At 40.1% G+C, this 19,887-nt stretch overlaps 1 protein-coding gene across 7 annotated transcripts in view; it reads left to right on the top strand.

The window, feature by feature from the left end:
- The window catches only part of Ints10 (integrator complex subunit 10), a 32,269-nt gene extending 13,720 nt beyond the window's left edge, over positions 1-18,549 (top strand). The window contains exons 10-19 of one of the 7 annotated variants that reach the window (XM_027926904.2): positions 265-418; positions 1,563-1,645; positions 2,651-2,803; positions 5,712-5,820; positions 10,128-10,207; positions 11,441-11,603; positions 12,727-12,820; positions 14,847-14,923; positions 15,752-15,830; positions 18,164-18,549. In XM_027926904.2, coding sequence (XP_027782705.1) covers positions 265-418; positions 1,563-1,645; positions 2,651-2,803; positions 5,712-5,820; positions 10,128-10,207; positions 11,441-11,603; positions 12,727-12,820; positions 14,847-14,923; positions 15,752-15,830; positions 18,164-18,320 — 1,149 coding nt within the window. In that variant the 3' untranslated portion in view covers positions 18,321-18,549. Of the gene's footprint in view, positions 1-261; positions 419-1,562; positions 1,646-2,650; positions 2,804-5,711; positions 5,821-10,127; positions 10,208-11,440; positions 11,604-12,726; positions 12,821-14,846; positions 14,970-15,751 lie in introns of all 7 variants that reach the window. The other 6 variants (XM_027926897.2, XM_071610553.1, XM_027926901.3 and 3 more) reach the window with 6 other exon arrangements.
- The last annotated feature ends 1,338 nt before the right edge of the window (positions 18,550-19,887 follow it).

Here is a 19,887-nt window from a genome sequence, read left to right on the forward strand (position 1 = left end):
GAGCCACATCCCCAGCCCGAATATTCTTTTTTTTAATATTTATGTTTTAGTTATAAGTGGACATAATACCTTTATTTTATTTTTATGTGGTGCTGAGGATCAAATCCAGTGCCTCACACATGCTAGACAAGTACTCTACCTCTGAGCCACAACCTATTCTTTGATATAAAATCCATGGAGGCAGAATTAGCAACAATAAATATAATGTTGTGGCATGTGTCTACTCATAACTTTGAATTTATTATGTTCACATTTTCAAAGCAGAGTTCAGATGATGAAGAATGTTCGACAAAAGGAAGAAATCGTCACATTGTAGTTAACAAAGCAGAACTTCCAAACTCCATTGAAGTGTTAGAAAGCTTTAAATTGGCCCGGGAGAGCTGGGAGCTTCTCTATTCCCTAGAGTTCCTTGACAAAGGTGAGAATGTGCTTGTGATATTGGTGGTGTTTAATTTTTTTATATAAAATCATGCTAGAAAATCATGTTACTTGAAATGTTAAGTGTATTATGGCTAATTAAACTAATTACAGAAGCTCACATATTTTATAGAATTCTTTTTTGAGCAGCATATCTTTTTAGTTAACATTTAAACAACTGTTGACTTCTGAGCTTCCACTCAAAGGGTCTGTTATAATAAGATTGGGGTGGGCTTGAGGGAGTTTCAGTCTTTCTTTTTCTTCAGTATTTGTGTTGCTGGATTCCTATTTTTGTTTGTGTTTCTGGCTGGGTTTCTTTGAGTTGTTCTTTCTTGTTGTTTTGAGTCTTCTTCAGCTGTATGTGTCTAAGAATACAAAAGCTATTTCAGTTTTTATCTACACCAACTCTGTTGCCTGGAACACTCATCCAAAAGCTGTATAAAAAGCATTTTTTAAAAAGTATGGACATAAGATTAGAGGGGTTTTTATTTGCATAACATTTAAGTCTTTGAACATTACGTAGAGTTCACTAGCTCTTTGCTGACCAAGCATCATTACTGTACTTTGGAATCAAGGCCTGATGCTTTCCTTGTAGCAGTGGACACTCCTCCCAGCCTCCTGTCACATGCAAAGACAGAGCCTGTGGGCAGGTGTGTCGTGTCATGTTTCCTAGGTCAGTGAAGCATCAAGCAGTTTCTCTTTGTTGCATCTAAAGTAGGAATACATATGTGACTATTTGAAGGAGATTTTTCCCATAATTATAAACTTATTTTTTAAAAACTTCTTGGTATCATTATATGTTTATTGTTTTAACTGGGTGAAAATGAAGTGGACCTTTTCAGTGGAGAGTAAAGTAATTTGGAAGATAAATGAGGTGATACAAGAAGAGCACAGCTCTTGGCACATAAAGTGTGTTTGCACATGTTGGTGTCTCATAAAAAATGCTGCTTGTGTATCACTGATAAGAGTTATGTTCTAACTTTACTTTCCAACTGAAGCTCTGGAATGTGGTTTTAGAAATTAGTCCGAAGTTTCTGTGCAGCTCTTGGTAATTTATCTGTTGTTCCTACTTGCTGGGTTTGTTAGTTTCATTTCCCTTCTATGTTACATGTTTTTGGTGAATTTGCTTTTGAATTCTCACTTAGAATTTACAAGAATTTGTTTGGCATGGAAGACGGATACGTGGCTATGGCTAAGAATCTTCCTCACGGATATGATCATCTACCAGGTAGAGCGGTATGCGGGTTCCCGTATCTGCACACGATGATGATTGTCTCAATCAGACTTTAACCTACAAGGCGCATTGTGTTCCCCCATGGGCTGCGTTGTTGCTCATTCACAAGGCTCAGTTTTCAGTGGCTAAGGGATTACGATCCACTTTCACCTCCAAGTACCTCCAGAATGACCAGGCCATCCCTTCCCATGTTGCCCTTGGGGTGTCCAGGCACAGTGGAAGTACAATTTTTAGTTTCAATAGAAGATGAGTACTTCTCAGCCCTTCTTCCCTCTGCTCTGGTGGAATCCAGCCTGCCCTTCACCAGCTTCTTAGGCCTAGAATAGTGAACATAGACAATTTGCTAATGAGATGTAGAAATGGAGAGGTTGCTGCAGCCAACCTTCGTAAAGGACAAATGGCATTAGTAGTAAAATATTTCTGTCAAGAGCTTGTGTTACTCTCTCTAGTTTTAAGACTTAAGACCAGGAAGGAAAGTCTTTGTATAGTCAGCTTCCATATCTGAGTATTCTGCATCCACTGATTCGACCCACTGTGGATAAAAATGTTTGGAAAACAGATCATGTCCGTACTGAACCCACAGACTGTTTTTCTTGTCATTAGTCCCTGAACAATATCAACTATATGTGTAATACCTACATTGTATTAGGTATTGTGAGCAATCAAGAGATGATTTAAAGTGTGAAGGAAGAAGTATGTAGGCTATATGCCAGTACTACATGGTTTTATGCAAGGGCCTTAAGCATCTACAGATGGAACCAATCCCCTGAGGATTCCCGGGGATGACTGTATTATAAAATACTTCCATAATGAACTTCATCTAGCTTTAAGTAAGTCAATTAGGTTCTGTTGCTGTCTCCTTTTGTTCTACTTAGCTGATGCTACAGAGGTCACTTATTTGTAGTTGTTTCCTGGTAGCTGTATTTACTCTGGGAGCTTTGGGTATTTGTTGGGTATTAATGGCATTGTTTATTCCTCCTGCTGCTCTCTCTCTCTTAGGGTCAATATAAAAAGGCGATAGCCAGCCTCCATCATTTAGCAGCTCTCCAGGGATCACTCTCTCAGCCACAGATCACAGGACAGGGGACTTTGGAGCATCAGAGGGCACTCATCCAGCTGGCGACCTGTCACTTTGCCCTGGGGGAGTACAGAGTAAGTGCTGGGCACCTTGCGTGGAGCCCGAGGTATTCCAGACCACCCTGTGCTTTCTCTTCCCTAGAATGGCTTTTTAATACAGAGCATGTTTTTCTGCATTTGATCTTTCTGCCTGGATTTAATGCTTAATCTGTTGGCAGAAACCACAGTGATTTCATTTTACTTAATTTTCTCTTTACCATAACTTCCCTGAAATTAGTTCAGTACAGTTCAAATTTCTTATTCATGGTTCAATTTTGTTGGAAGGCAATTTAAAATTTTTTTGCCTGGTGTCTCTTTATTTTTCTTATTTATTTATTTTTCAGCGTCACATGTCTTTAAAGTGTAATCAGTTCTGTTGGGCTTAGAAAGAAGAGGCCTTCACTAATGGGAAATGGAGGATTGATATTTAGCTCATCCAGACCTCAGGTTCTATTTTGGGGTGTTGAGGACACCATAGGGTATTGCAGGAGCAGGTTTGTGAATGGATCTGTTTGCTCCCAGAGGCTGAGTCCTGCTGCAGGGTGGGGACCACAGTTTTTACCTTTGAATTTCTTATAACAGCTACCACAGTGATTTGCACAGCAAGAATACACAATAAACTTTTTAATTCAATTAAAATAAGATTGTTTTTATGTATGTAGCGTACTGTATAAATTCAAGGCCACTATTTAACACACAGATTCTTATTTCTTTTCATGTCTATGTTAAATTTGTTACTTTGTGATTAAAGTCCCTAATTTTTTAACTTGAACTCTGAAATGATTTATAATTGCTGTGATGATTTTTGCAGAAATAATTTGGTAATATGTAAACTTGTACATTTAAAATTGAAGATGCTTTTCCATTATTACTCATGCAATTATCAGGTACTTAATTCTAAGTTTCAGTTAATTCCTTTTGAGAACTTGAAAGAGCACAATTTATCCTCAGGTATATGTATATGAATACACACACGCACGTATACATGCATACATATATAAAAATATATGCCACATAGAATTACCAAGACATGGCGTACTGCTCTTCATTGTACTAAGGTATATAACATAAGTTTATAGATGTTATTAGGCCAGGGCTTCAGGTTCCACTTCTGAGCTGACCACCCTCAGGCCTCTATTGCAGTGGCTAACTTACCAGATCTCCTGAATCTCTGGATGCCTCTTTTCAGCTCAGACTCCATCCATCCAGGTGTGAGTTTTCTTAATTCTCTGGCTGTTTTAGTCTACTTAGGCAGCTGTAAAAATATAGCCATAGCCTGAGTAGCTCATAAAAACAGAAATGTACTTCTCACAGTTCTACACAGGTGAAGTCCCAGGTCAAGGTGTGAGCAGAGTCAGTGTCTAGTAAGAACCTGCTTTCTGGTTTATAGGAGGGACAGGGGAGCTCTCTGGGGTCCCTTTTGTAAGACCCTCATGACCTACTCACCTCCCATAGGCCCTACCCTCCTGGTACTCTGACATTGGATGCTTGTTTTAATATATGAGTTGGGGGGGGGGGCGGGGGATGGAAGGGGGAGTGCGCACCATAGACATTTAAACCACAGTAGCGACCCTTAGATGTGGAACTCTGAAGTCATAGTTCACTCTTGATCAAGCCAGTCTTTCTAATTCTTCCAGTATGATATTAAACTATTTTCATTGTCCCCACCCAAATCTCTGCTTTTCAACTGAGGATAGTCTTTTTTCCAAACTTATAAAATCATGGTCATTGTGTCTAAGATAACTGCTTTCCTCATTCCACTTAACTGAAGTGTTAGCTTTCTACGAGCTCAGTGTTGGACCAGGCTTTGTGGTGGGGTGTATGGGATCCTTGCATCCAGAGGTGGCACAATTGGAGTTGGAGAGAAAAGTATGAATGTTTATCTAGGTTAAAATAAAATATTGTTATGCCCAGACATTTGCACAGTAGACATTTGGGAAAGGCACTCCATGTACTGGCTCTGGGATGCTGGGCCAGTTGCCTCCCTTGGACTGACTACCTCTTAACCACCAAGCTACCTATCTCTAAGCTAGAGTTTCACGATCCCATGGCGACTGAAGGGTCCCAGATGTGCTAAGACAGGGATTGATTCCTCAGCCCTCAGGGCAGTCGGCAGTGGCCTAGGGCAGCTAGAACTGCCTAGGGTCAGTGGCTGCCAACTTGGAGCAGCCACGCAAACATTGTTTTCTGGGTTTGCCAAGCCATGAGGAAGGCTGGGAAGCATGGGTTAAAGCTCCTCTCCTCATGGGCAACATGGAGATAATAAAGGGTTGCTCCCTGCACAGAAGGTGCTCACTAAAGGGAATCTGACCACTGGCATTAGAATTGGAATAGACAGAAAGCTGGTGAGCAGCAGTGCCACTCCCCTGGGGATCCAGCCTGCTCCCAGGCATTCCCTGCTTCTCTCACCTTAGAGTCTGCATCTGTATGGTCCCTATCCTCTCCTCTCAAGTAAACCACCCAAACCAAGATGCGGCTCTTCCTCACATCTCCGTCTCCTGCTTTCACAGCCTCTTTTTCTCTTAGAGAATCCCCCCTCCCCCCGTAAAGCTGAGATCAGGATGACCTCTCTGCCCAGAGCTTTTCCTGCTGGTCTGGCCAGAGTGTTTCTGTTATTTTTCTAGCCTGCGAGTGCATGGCTATGAGGCAGGGCCACCCTTCTACTAGATCCTGCTGTGCTGTCGAACACTTGGTGATTTTGTTAATACTTGGTTAATTTTTAAGTTTTGTCCTCTTGTTTTCTAATAGCAAAGAATGGATTCTCGTCCCCTCTAGTGTGTAGATTAAATCTTGCTGTGAGCCAGTGGTGGGCTCCCTGGGAGACCATGGTGTTAAGGCAGAATCTCGGTGCCTGGTTATTTGCTAGAAATATTAGTCGTTCTGTTTATTTGTTTCAGTTCAGAAAGCTCATTGGGTTCATTCTTTTTGGTTTTATGTTCCTCAGATGACGTGTGAGAAAGTCCTTGACCTGATGTGCTACATGGTACTCCCCATTCAAGATGGAGGCAAATCACAGGAGGAGCCCTCAAAAGTGAAGCCCAAATTTAGAAAAGGTACAGTGACAAGTCTTACTATTCTTTGGTAAAAATAGCTGTAGGATGTAAGGCTGAGGTGTGCTTTACAGTTCCTGGTGAGACGACGTGATTGCAGGGCTCCCCAAACTGGATTTTCTGGAAAGCTAATGCCTTTCCAGATTGTCCTTCACAGAGCAGCTGTCAGCCCATCTTCCAAAGCCCCCACTTCCTTGGTGTATATCTCTGAAGAATATCAGTGAACTCTTTCCTACTGTGGCCAATTCTAGGAAAACTGTAGATGACTGATTAGGAAGTCTGTCTCCGCACAGCCCTTGAGGGCCATTTTGGGCTTTACGTCAACTTTCATGTTGCTTGAAAAACTAAATTTATAAGTAAATTTCTACCTTAAAATTAGAACAAGATAAGCAAATTAAGCCTTTTTTCTTTGAAAAGCACAACTTACCAAAACTGACAGAAAATAATGTAGAAAAAAATGAATGTCCTTATAGCTAAAAATTTAAGTTTGTCATCCAAAACCTTCCCACAAAGAAAATAGTAGGTCCAAATGACTTTACTGATGAATTTTATCAATTTAAGAAGATATATCACCAATCCAATTCAATTTCTTTCAGAAAATAGACGAAGATTACTTGCTCATTTTTTAAGGCCGGCATAACCCAATAGCAAAATCAAATAAGCGTTTACAAAAAAAAGAACATTAAAGGCCAGTCTCTACATGCATGCAGATGCACATACTTGAAATATTAGCAAATGGAATATAGCAATGTGTGAGAAGGATAATACATAGGACCAATGTGCCAGGAATGTGAAGGCAGTTTAACACACCAAACAATGTAGTTCGTCACGAAGCAATTAAAGGAGAAAAATCATTCTGATTCTTAATGGACACAGAAAATAGTACCTATTTGTGATAAAAATAATCCTAGCAATCTAGAAAAAGAAGGAAATGTTCTCAAAATCTGTGTGTGTGTGTGTGTGTATGTATGTGTGTGTGTTTTTGGTACTAGAGATTGAATTCAGGGGCACTCAGCCACTGAGCCACATCCCTGGCCCTATTTTGTATCTTATTTAGAGGTGAAGTCTCACACTGAATTGCGCCTCGCTTTTCCTGAGGCAGGCTTTGAGCCCGCGCTCCTCCTTCCTCAGCTTCCCAAGCCGCTGGGAATCATGTCTAACATAAAATATTGAATCTTTCCTCTAATACAGAGACATCTGCTCTCACCACTCCTGTTCAACATTCTGGAGATTATAGCCAGTGTAGTAAGGCTAAGAAATAGGAATAAATGCTTTAAAGATTTAAAAAGACTATTCATAGGTGTGACATCACAGTCACATACTTGGCTACGTAGGAAAGCCTGTGGAATCTTCAAAAAGCTACTAAAACTCATGGGGAGAGCCAAAGATGTATCACAGGGGCAGAGAGCTTGCCTGTCATGCATGAGACCTTGGGTTTGATCCTCAGCATTGCAAAAACAAAACAAAAAAGGTAAAATTTCCAAGACACTTCAATGCAAAAGAGTAAATTCAATTCATACATGCTAGTAATAAGCAATCGAAAAATGAAATTTTTTTGTTTCTGTTTATAATAACCTAAAAAATAAGGCATACAGGAACAAATTCAATAAAAGACATGTAATACCTCCACTTTGTATATTATGAAACATTTCTGAGAGAAATTAAAGTTGAACTTTGACAGTGGATAGATCACATTTACAAAGTTGGAAGATTCAGTTTTGTTAAGGTATCATTTCTTCCTAGATTTGTCCATAGATTGAATGTAATCCCAGCAAAACCCCAGCAGACTTTTTTTAAGGGACAAGCTGAGTATAAAATCTATATGTAAATATAATCCAGAGTTATGAACACAGTTTCAAAAAAGACAAAATTGGATGACTTAGGCTACATGATAAGTACTAAGTATAAAAATGCAGCTGTCAGAATGGTATAGGTGTAACAGTAGAGAATCCAGGCATAGAGCCACACAGATATGGTCAGATGATTTCTGACAAAAGTATCAAAGTAATTCAGTAAGGAAAGGAAGCCTTTTAACAAATGGTGCTGGACAAGTTGTTTTATGGTTGGTTGAAGTTTTCTATAAGAAAGGTTTTTAAGGTAATCAATTCAACCCAGACTTCTTAAAAAATCAAGTATCCATGCAAAACAGAAGCAGATCAGGTGGATCAGATGATCGAGTCTTGACCAGTGGAATAGCAGAGAAAACTGAGGGGTTCAGGGGTAGTTCATTGGTAGTTCTATCCCCACGCTGCAAAAATGAAACCCCAAATTAAAAAAAAAAAAAAAAAAAAGTGACATTACAATTCAGTAAGGAAAGAATGCAATTATCCAGTAAATGATACTGAGACAGGTAATTGTTCAGTTGTAAAAAAATGGGATTCCTCTTTCACACTACACAAAAATCTTTTAAATTTTAAGATTTAAATGTGAGAATTAAAATTTTTAAACTTTTAAAAGAAATTTTTTTATGCTTCTAAGTAGGTTGGTCTACAAGGAGCACACACTATGGAGGAAAAAAATGAGTAAATTTGTCAGATTAAATTTAAATGCCAACAAAAGATATTATGAGTAAAGTGAAAAGATAAGCCATAGAATGCCAGGAAATTGTCTAACACATAAAATCAACAAAACTTAATATCCAGTTCAGATCAATGAGAATAATGAACCAACCTCACATCATAAAATAAGCAAAGGATATGAAGAACAGAGTAATCGAGGCAGAAATCCAAATTACCAAAAGCTATTTAAAAAGGTTCTCCTCCTGTTAGTACCATGGGAGATTCAAATTAAAACAAGGCACTGAAATTTTATACTCTTAAGAATTCAAAAATAAAAAAGTGGCAATACTTATTTCTTAGGACAGAAGGTGTGTAGAATTGTACAGCCATTTTGGAAACTATTTGAGCATTACCAAATTGAATATATCATTACCTAGTTATTTACCTCATCTCCTTGTTGTGTACTTTAGATTGGTGTTTTTCAAACTGTGGGTCCTCACCCACTGGATCATGAGTTTCAAACAGTAATTTTCTTTTTTTTTTTTTGGTATAAGGATTGAACCCAGGGGCATTTAATCACTGATCCACATCCCTAACCCCTTTTTATATTTTATTTTGAGACAGATATCAAAAGTTGCTTAGGGCCTTGCCAAATTGCTGAGGTTGGCTTTAAACTTGCGATCCTCTTGCCCCAGCCTCCTGAGCTGCTGGAATTACAGGTGTGCAGCACCGTGCCTGGAGGAATTTTCTTTCTTAATAAAATAGAATATTTTTCAATGTCTGCAGCTAAGTATTATTTATAAATATTATTTCATAAATCTTTTGTTTTGGATATAAAACAAGTGTTAAGTTTGTAGAGGATCCCCAGGTAAAAAATGTATCAGGGACAGCAAAAATAAAGGATTGATTTCTTGCTACTCTTGCCTCTGGGTAGAGAAGGCTGTTGTACATAAAGAACACAGACCATAAATGAAGAGATTGGGATCTTTGTTTAAAAGCCAATGCTTGTGTTTTTTTTTTCTATAGGTGTACAAGAAAACATATATAAGAATATTTATTTAAAAAAAAAGAATATTTATTTCAGCATTGTTAGAAACCTCAATATCTACCATAAAGAAAACAAATCCATTGTGATATATGTAAATATCAGAATACTGTAAAACAATGAAAATGAGTGAACTGTAGCTACATGGATCATTATTGATAAATCTGAAACACATGAGATTGAGTTAAAAAAAAGCAACTTGTGAAAGGATTCATAGAGTATGCCACCATTTCATATAGTATGCCAAAAATGTGCAAAACATCCCTCTAGCTTTTATGAATGCAGACTGATGAGGAAGAGTTTGCAGTATGTATGGGAATGACAGCCACTAGGCTGAGAACCGTGACTACCTCTGGGGAGGACAGAAGAGAATGGTATCAGAAAGATATACAAGAAGCTTCAACTGACTTTGTAATACTTGGTATTAAAATCTTTTAAAATTAAGCAAAATATTAATGTTTTATAAAACTGTGTAATGAACACAGTGTTTACAATATTCTCTTTCAGTTTCTGAATATAGTTGAGATGTTTAAAATCAAATCTTTATGTGAGTTTAGGAAAGAAAAAAAAGATTGCAAAATGAAGCTAGAAACCATTAGAAACCAGTTTCACCATCCCAGAGTATAAACTGTGGTTTAACAGTACTAGGAACCATGTGACTGTTGCTTATCCTTTTTATTGTTAGAAGGAAAGCTTTTTGAGCATTTGCTTTTTCAAAGCTGTTTTCTTGGATTATAGCATTCATTAACATTGTGGACTCTTGTTAGGTTCTGATCTGAAGCTTCTGCCGTGTACCAGTAAGGCTATTATGCCATACTGCCTGCATTTGATGTTAGCCTGTTTTAAGGTAAGCCTTAAGTTGATTAGCATAAAAAACATTTAATTTGCAATAATGTCTTGATGACTTGGAATGACTTGAATTGAGAACCTTATTAACGATTGTTAGTTTAGTACTTCCAAAGGGCAGGTTGATATAGAGGGAAAAACACAGGGGCTAGGAATTAACAAATATTAAATAAAAACTGTAGTTGATAAAGATGAATAGGGAAGTTTACAAATAATAGTGGAACAGATTTGCAAATAACCTTGCCTATAGTAAGGCTCAGTAAATATTTTGTAAGTTAATATACAGGTCAGACTATATTTAGCTATAGGAGAAAGGAACATAAATGCCACTTGAGTTTGTAGAGGGATGATAAGTTTATTATAAAGATATAGAGGATAAAGGCATTTTATTTTTTTTAGTTGTAGAAGAACATAATACCTTTATTTTATTTATTTATTTTATATGGTGCTGAGGATCCAACCCAGTACCTCCCACATGCAGGCAAGCGCTCTACCACTGAGCCACAACCCCAGCCCTGGTAGAAGCATTTTAGACATGAGAATGAACACCAGCAAAGACCCAGTAGTGTTGGAAAGGTTCAAGGATTTTTGAAAGGACACCAGCGCCCTGGCTGTAGGTAGAACGGAGCCTTAGATTGGAGTAGAGGTTTGTGGGTAAGGCAGTAATGTTATTGGTTCTCCACTGAAGAACATCCGTTCCCTAACTTAGCTCTGAACCACTTGGAGCAACAGAAGGATCTGAAGTATGATTTTATGCTGGCCATTTAAAGCAGAAAGTCCTTTGGCTGTTTCTCTAGTTCATATTTCCTTCTTACTCACTGCCTTTCTTTCTGTCTAGTCCCATATTCTCCTCAAACCCTTCTCTCTTAGATAGATGGCCTCTTGCCCATCTTTTCCACTCACCCCTTAGGTCTCCAGAATCTTTCCTCTGTTATTCCGGATGACTTAACTTTATGTAGCCATGGTTCAAAATCAAAAGTTTCCAGGTCACACATGAATGTCCAACTCCCAGTTAAATACCTTGCCAGCAACTGTCAGCTTTGCAGAGGGAGCCTCCAGCTTCTCTGATTAAGATCTACCCTCCTTAGAAGGCAGTTATTTTCTACTCTGTTCCTTTCTTTTTCTAATGATCATCATCAAACATTTGTATATGCAGCATTTTTTTAGGAGGTAATATTTGGTGCATTTTAGATTACCCTGTGATTTCTTTCTGGTTTAAATCTTTGTCTTGCAGCTTAGAGCTTTCACAGACAACAGAGACGACATGGCTTTGGGGCATGTGATTGTATTGCTTCAGCAGGAGTGGCCACGAGGAGAGAATCTTTTCTTGAAGGCTGTTAATAAGATTTGTCAACAAGGAAATTTCCAATATGAGAATTTTTTTAATTATGTTACAAGTATCCTTTTTCTTGTTAAAGCGCCAACAGGTTCTAATTTCTTAGAAAATGAATGAACCACTCTGGGTAAAAATACTGGTTCTTTTGGGGAAAAAGGGAAAGAATGGTGATTAAAAGTGGGGCTGTAACAATTGGTTTCATAAAAGTCTTAAAAGGCTTCAAAGATGTAATTCAGGGCATCAGGAGTATCAAAAACCATGTTCATTTTTCTCTTCTAACTGACCTCTAAGAAGGTGTCCAAGATGCCTGAAGTAATAACTTACAGGTTGTGGACAAGCCCAGGCTGGCTGGTTTAGCCATAGAAAATGATAGTACCCTGGCCTTCGTCTAGCCAAAGAGTACCCCCCTCTCCTTTCCTGGGACATTGACTGTCCCCTGAGATTGCTTATTAGTACATCATGCCACACTGTCACAGCTACCAATGAGCACCCACCAAAGGTTCTGGTATCAGTAATGGGCAGTGCTTTATTTCACAGTTAGGGAAAGACCTTTGAATTGAAGGTTATACACCAGTTTGGGTGTTTTTATTTCATTGCTTAACACATTATTTTGAGTTATAAGATGTATTCGGTCTTTGTCCAAGTACTCAGAGCAATGAGTTAAAAACTGTTAGATGCCTTTTGAGAATCTAATGAAAGTCGTATAGCTTTTCACCAGAAAAATGTGTATGTGAATGTCATCAACATTTTGCATGAAATTTCCAAGTTTCTCAGATCCTTCTTTCCCTGAAGCATCTAAGAATCCTTGCCACACTAGGTATTTTATGATTTATGTTCTATAACACAAAACAGTCCATCCCACACCAAACACCTCTTTGATTTCTTATTAAGAAAAAAATTGTTTTTGCTCTTATGAGCATGTAGACTCTGCTAAATTATCACTGGAAAAAACACATTTTCCTAATATTCTTCAGCCAGGCACATCGGAAGCCAGAACTCTCTTTATGAGGCCGCTGGGTTGATCTAAGAATCATAAGTTTTGGAATCCGATAGACCTGGATTTCAGATACTCTGCAATCATTAGTGGGATTCGAAGGGCAAGTCTGTCAACTGCTGGGAGCCAGTCCCACCTGAGAGCACTGAGACCTTGTCTTTACGTGTGGTTAACCTGAATATGGCTGCAGACATTGATATGCTGGAGGAGTTTGCCTACTTGAGAACTCAGGAAGGTGGGAAGATTCATCTGGAATTACTCCCCAATCAAGGAATGCTGATCAAGTAAGTAGACTCTCTTTTGCTCTTCTCAGCCAAGTGCTCATCTTTTGTGTACTTACATGAACTATATTGTAAATTTCAGTACCTTTTCAAAGTGTAATAGAAAGGAAGCCAAACCTTGTTTCTGTTTTTAAAGGTCAGTTTGATTCTGGGTATCTTTTGAAAGACTTGTGTTTTCTTAACTAAAGGATATTTTGAAAAAAATATTTAAATTGGAGTATTTCTGTCAAACTTCTTCACTAGATAGAAGGTTCCTTTTCTTTCCAAAATATACACTGATTTTGTAAATTTCTGATGAGACAAAGGGTTTTTAACAAAGAGCAACCATATTTAAAGATGTTCTGGGTTAGGAAAATTTATTAGGAAAAACTACAGATTTTATTTATAAAACTATACTTGAAGCCCTCATTGTTTATATTGCACAAAGTGGAACAGCTCATTGTAGTACCTCCAGAAAGAAGCCACCTGTCCCCAGGTGAAGGTGGGGGTGCTGGCTCTCAGGCCTGCCCCCTATACCACAGGATGTTACCTAAATTTCGGGTTGGCTCAGATGAAAATGTGAAGTTAGTGACCATTTATGATTTTTAAATAGCTCATAATTTTGCTTCTCTCCTCAATCTTCATTGTAGTTTGGGTAATATCTCCTCCCTGCTGTGAGTGCCACGTGCAGTTTTATTTTCATACTTCTCCTTTGCTTCCTGCATACTCAGTGTGTCTGCAAGTCAGTGTTAGAGGTACTGCAAGGGACTGACCCCGAGTGGGAAGAAAGTACCTCAGTGTGGAATAAAAGAATTTCTAGTTGTTGAAAGCAAAAATCCACATCTTGCTCTGTCTTTGGAGAGTCTTAGAAATGTTGAGGAAGGGAAATAAGAAACATTTATTCTGGATTTCTACAACCTCAGTAATTTGACACATAGCAAACATTTCTGTTTATGTTCTAGCAAACAATAGCGTCTTGTGGAATCCATTCTAAAGAATGGAGAGATGAACTGGTTTTTTTTTTTTTTTTTTTGTCCCCTTCATCTTGTAAATGATACTGAATATTCTAAACACTTAAAACAAAAGGACAAATGCTCTTTTTTTGAAAACCTGAAACCCTTATGCATGAAGGTGGCTTAGGCAAGATGGACTGGCATGCTCATCTTCCCTTCTCCCCTCAGTTTCCTAAGATGGTGAATCAAAACTATGGGAAAAATAAATAATGGCATGGTTCACTCCTGATATTGTGTGGAAATAGATCACTTTTTGATATGAGAGCCCAGGGAATCCCTTTTGTGTTAGGATTCCTAGGTTTTGAAACAGAATATACAAATATACCTTTAATAAAGCTAAAAATTAACTAAAAAGTTAATCAATAATCCTCATACAAATGGTCCTAACATAGAAGGATCCTCAGCTAGAACCAGACTCCACCTACATGGGTTAAACATGCAGAGGATGATCACATCATCTAGATCCTGCTTCACTGTTGGGGGATGAGTGAGAGAATGGGCTGTCAGACACAGTGGAACCTCAGTCCTCCTTGTTCTGAGCTTCTCTTCTCTTCTTGAACTGAACAGTACCATGGGCACATGCAGGCAATCCCTAGGACAAGGAATTAAAGCAAAGAAGCATCAAATACCCCAACAGTGTCACTAGGAGGGGTTGTTTGTATAAAGGGCACCCAGCCTGCATTCCCAGGCTTTGGGGGCAGTTCTAGGCTCTCCCATGTTGACCTGTCTAACACTTAATTTCTTCAAGCGTCCTGTAGAAGACAAGCCTCTTGGGAAACCTGAAGTTTCATTGGTTTGGAAAACAGGAATAGGGATTGTTACCTAGTGATCTGACCTTGTAGGAATTTGCTGGGTCTTCTCTCTGTGGGTCTCAAAGTAAAGTTGAAGCCTATATTTCAGATAGCGTATACCTAAGCTACAGAGGAGAAGCAAACTGCGTAAGACAGTGAGCTTTTACTAACTGAGGTGTTATTAGACTCTTGAATAAAACTATCTATATTCCTTTTCCCTTTGGGTTCCAAACAAATTCTCTGAAGCCATTGCAGACCTTGTGGGTGGTCCCTCCAGATGAGTGGCAGAGATGTTGTGAACAGTGTACAGCTCCTCCCCTTGGGTAAGGTTGTGAGTCGTCCTAGTTGTGGCATCTCCGATGCAAGCAGGTACAGTACAAACCCCAAGGGCACCTGGTGTCTGACCTAAAGGAGAGATAAGCTCTTCATCTGTTACGTGAAGTGTTTTAACGTAGAGAAATGTTTCTATGCTGATATTTGCAGTATCTTAGTTGTATTAGACTGGGTTAAAATGGAAAACGATATGTTGAATGAGGTGAATACCAGCTAATATGCTAAATCTTTGTTGTTACAGAATTCTGCAAAGCCATGGGTCCCAGACTCATTTTCCCCCATCAGTTGCTTTTCTCAATACTTGGTTGGACTTCAAACTCACGCTTTATCCAAAACATTGCCAGCCCCTCTAGTCCTGTTGGAAGGCCCTTTCAGTCTGGGGTTTCAATCCTGTCCCTGGTGGTCACACAAAGTCACCAGGTGTATTTCTGGGACTTTTGTGGGCATGAGAAGAGTACAGAGTGAAGGAGGCTGGATTTGAACTCATGTCTTCTCAAATGCTGACCCCTCCCCTCTACTACCCAGTCACTGCATCATCCTCTTCCTCACTGATGGCTTTTAATACCAAATCTCACATGGGCTGAGCTCTGGGACCAGGAACCAAGATGCCTCTGGACTCGCACCAGCAGCGGGTGCAGTGAGGGCTCACTAGCTTCTCCCCAGTCTCCCCGAAAACACTCCGTGGCCAGGGGCTTGTCCAGGTTACAGTTTCTGTACAGTCCGCTTCCAGTCTTGTGTACCTTCTCCGGAGTGTTGTTTTTGCAGTGCAGGGTGCGTTGGTGTGGGTGTTTGAATGCTGCTGTTTGCTGTTTTTTAAAGGCCTTCTAGCCCTCCCATGGGGTTACTGCAGCAGGAATTCTTACCTGTGCTTCAGCCCAGCATACAGACTGCTGACAGGTACCAAGTGGAAAACACCTGCTCATAGTGTGCTGTGTGTCAACATGTTTTACTGCCCATGGTTTCCAGCTCTTTGTTCCTCAGTGCTCTTTTTCATGCTTTATTTAATTTTTTTAATTTGTTCCGCATTCCTTGGCAAACCATCTGGTTGTAATATTGTAACATTTCTTATTTATTTTCCATAAGTTGCCAGTGTGTTTGTGTCGAATTTAAAAATCATTATGGATCTGGAAAAAATACTTATATAAAGCTATATTAGATTAAGCGCTAAATTATGATTCACTTTTGATAAAACATGAAGCTTTCAGTCATAAGTATTTAAGAATGCTGAAGTTTAAGTAAATTTTTATTTGTGGATTTTAATATTAGTGACCATACTGTCTGTGGTGTAAATAAGCATTAGCACAGCTTTCTCCTGACACTGATGCTAGTTTTTCAGACCTTGTCTTTCTGAATCGAAAATATTTGATAGGCTAAATGATGCCATATTTATTATCTAGTTTATCCTTCTCTTACCCATAAAAGCAACTACAGTCATCTGTCATCTACTGATGGGGATGAGTTCTAAGAAGTTCCTCATTAGGCAATTTCTGCATCATGTGACCATCACAGAGGGGACTTACACAAAAGGAGGTGATATGACTAACGCACACCTAGGTTTAATGGGACCCGCGTGGCCCATCATTGACTGAAACATCTTTCCTCAGTACATGACTGTAATTCCCATGTTCATCCAAACTTGCTAAAGGGCTAGAGGCTCCACTAGAACTATCATCATGTGGGGCTACTCTTTATTTATGGAAACAATACCACTGGACCTCGCTTAGCAGAATGGAGCATTTAATTACATTTTGATTGTATTAAGGGGAGATTTTGCCCCTCAACTTGCCTGCAAATATATACTAGTTACTTCCGCTTGAGCAGAGGATCGCCTCCAATGTGAGGTTGCAGCCTGGGACCCAGCAGAGCAGGATCAAGGTTGCATCTAATAGTCTGCATCTGCTCCCAATGGAACCCAGAGCCTCCACCCCGCTGACACCATGTCCCAGCTCCTGAGTTCACTAGCCAGACTGGGTTAGGACAGTCCACAAAGAGCTGTGTGTTTTCCCCACAGCCCGATGTTTCACTGCATAGTTCTTTTAAACATCCATGGGTGTGGTAGAATGTTCTGTAATATCTTTACTAGTCTAACAAAGCCTGATTTTTTTTCTTCTATTGCATTGCAATTTTATGCCCCTGATGCACTTATTTTATATAGTTCATACAAGTTTTAAAAACAAACGTTTTAGAATGATCAGTAGTTTTGTTTGCACACTACATGAAAATCTCACTTTCCAGCTTGTCTAAAGAGAGTTAGGCGGTAGGGGCAGGGAACAATGGTGGCTTTTGTCTGTCTCAGTCTACCACTTATTACCAAACTAGTAACCAGAATCCTTTCCTCTTAATCGAGTCCACTGATTTTTGATGGATTTTTCTTTTCCTCTCTGCATTTTGTGGTCTTAAGTTTTCCAGGATTTCATTTGTGATTTCCTTTTCTAATACACAACTTTTGGGACACAGGGAGCACTTTGCTTGTGTTCCCACCGACCCTTCCACGCAGGGCCCTCCAAGTCTCCTGGACAGATCTGGTCTTTCTAGGACTTTGCAGGCCTCTGTCAGTGATTCTGCCTCTCTCCCAACCTGTGCCACATTCTTGTCTCAGGACCCTCCAGTCCCCCTGCTTTCTCTCAAACAGATGAGAGTCTGGATGGGCGCAGTGCTCAGAGGAGCTTCCCTTTTCTGGCACTCTGGGAGAGGGACAGCAGGGACCCCAACGGCTGTGTTGAGGCCCAGGCCTTTCCAAGCCTTCAGGGAGCACCAGCCGCAGGGGCCCCGGTGGAAACTGTCCTCAGTGATTGGTGCACTCTGGGTTCCCTCCTCTCTGCTGCTGCCTCTCTAGAGCCTGCTGTCCCGGCTGGACACAGAGCTTTGTGGCCAGTGTGGGTAGCAACCATTCTGCCCCAAGTAACCAAAATGTGTGCAGGCCAGAGGTGGGGATGCATACTGCCAGAGCTCCAGGAGTTCAAAAGCAAAGCAGGTGGCAATTCAAGAACATTCAGCTGTTTAAAATAACTTGGTTTAGGGCGGGAAAGTGCCTCTAGCTTTCTGAGAAGAACAGGCAGGAGTGGTTGGCTGGTTGCAGCTTTTCTTTCTTTTCATTTTAAAAATGTGATTAGAACGTTTTACTTTTTATGCTTAGAAACGAGGCAGGCTTTGCTCCTACCAGGTAGCACTGGGCAGTGGTGCCGCTGCTAACGCCTGCTCTCCATCTGTCTCCCTGTCCGCTGCCTCAGGCACCACACTGTCACTCGCGGCATCACCAAGGGCGTGAAGGAGGACTTCCGCCTGGCCATGGAGCGCCAGGTCTCCCGCTGTGGTGAGAATTTGATGGTGGTGCTGCACAGGTTCTGCATAAACGAGAAGATCCTGCTCCTTCAGACTCTGACCTGAGCCGGGGCCTCTGCTCCAGAGGCCGCAGGAGCGGCGATGAGCGCGGCTGTCCACAGCCCTCGAAAAGAAGGACCCGGGGTCCAGCTCCTCCTCGATCGCTTAACCGTAGTTCCCAAGAGCTAAGAAGCTACTTCTATTTTCAAGAGTCACTTTTTGTAATTTTTGTAAAACAAGAGAACCCATCTGTTTTGTAAATAAAAATCATCCTAAAATTTGAGGTTTTTAAAAATTTAGTTCTTGTGAATATCTAAACCAGGGCGCAACTTCTATGCATTATGTAGATTCTTAAAAAGACATCTGCCTTCCTTGATCTCAAGGTTTTATTTCCTGTAATGAAGCCTTGGTAAGTATTACATACTAACATAACGTTCGGCCTCTTCCAGTTGCACCAGGGTGAGTGGTTTGTCCACACACCCGCCTCTGAAAAATGATGGCTACAGAAGGACATGTCAGTTCCTTCCTTCCTTCCTTCCTTCCTAATATTTTTAGTTGTAGATGGACACAATTACTTTATTTTATTTATTTATTTATTTTATGTGGTGCTAAGGATTGAACCCAGTGCTTCACACAAGCTAGGCAAAAGTGAGCCACACCCCAGCCCACATGTCTGTTTTTTAACCAGGACTCAAAAGTTAACTGGCACATCCATTATCAAGTACCTTGCTTGTCAAGGAAAGCAGTGCCGTTGGAACTAACCGACCTTTCCAGGGCACTATCAACAGCCACTGTCATTCTCAGGGCCTAGAGTCTGACCTCTGTGGCTCTGCTGCTGTGTTCTGTGATATTCTTCAGCTGCATGTGCTTGAAAAGCCCACAGGATAGCTTAAGAGTCGGCAAGAGAGAGCTCACTTTGCAGTTCCTAAGCAGCTAATCAGGGGTTATGGTTTCTATTTTTGTAATGTGAAATAAAGTACCAACCCAGAGTTGGGTGGAATCTTGGAAGTGCTAAGAAGGGATCTCTTTTTCTAAAAATAAGTCAAACTACAGACAAACAATGATACTAAGCAGAGAGAATAGTAATACAGCCCTGAAGCCAGATGCTCCTTGGCCCTGTGACATTTATGTCTGTACATTTCATCTGCCTTCTGTTGTCCACTGCGGAATTTTGCAAAGAGGAAAAAGTTTTCCAAAGAGGAAAAAGCAATTGAGCAATAAAGCCTTCATGAAGAGTTGATGGTGTATATAACGGGAGGGGAGGATCAACAAGATGCCCAAAGTAAGGAACGCAGACGTCCAGGCTTGACCTTGCTGTTTTGAAGGGCTCGTTTTTTGGCCCTGCTGCCAAAAAGGGGACTTCTCTCTCACTCATCTCTTTTTGAGTGGTAAGAACACAATGTGAGATCCAGTCTTTTAAATTTTATTATTTGTCTTCCATAACCAAAGCTTACATCCATTGAGATCCTCAACTCACAGCCCCTGGCAACCACCGTTCTCTGCTTCTTTGAAGTTGATGAATGAATGAATAAAGTGTGATATACAGTAAAATAAAAGTGCAAAGAACTACATTTGGGGGGAGACAAAAATTCAAGAAAGAGAAAGGAGTCATAGAAGCCACATAAGAGAAGGT

This window comes from Marmota flaviventris, chromosome 3 (genome assembly GCF_047511675.1).
Source record: "Marmota flaviventris isolate mMarFla1 chromosome 3, mMarFla1.hap1, whole genome shotgun sequence".
In the NCBI taxonomy this organism is placed as follows: Eukaryota; Metazoa; Chordata; class Mammalia; order Rodentia; family Sciuridae; genus Marmota; species Marmota flaviventris.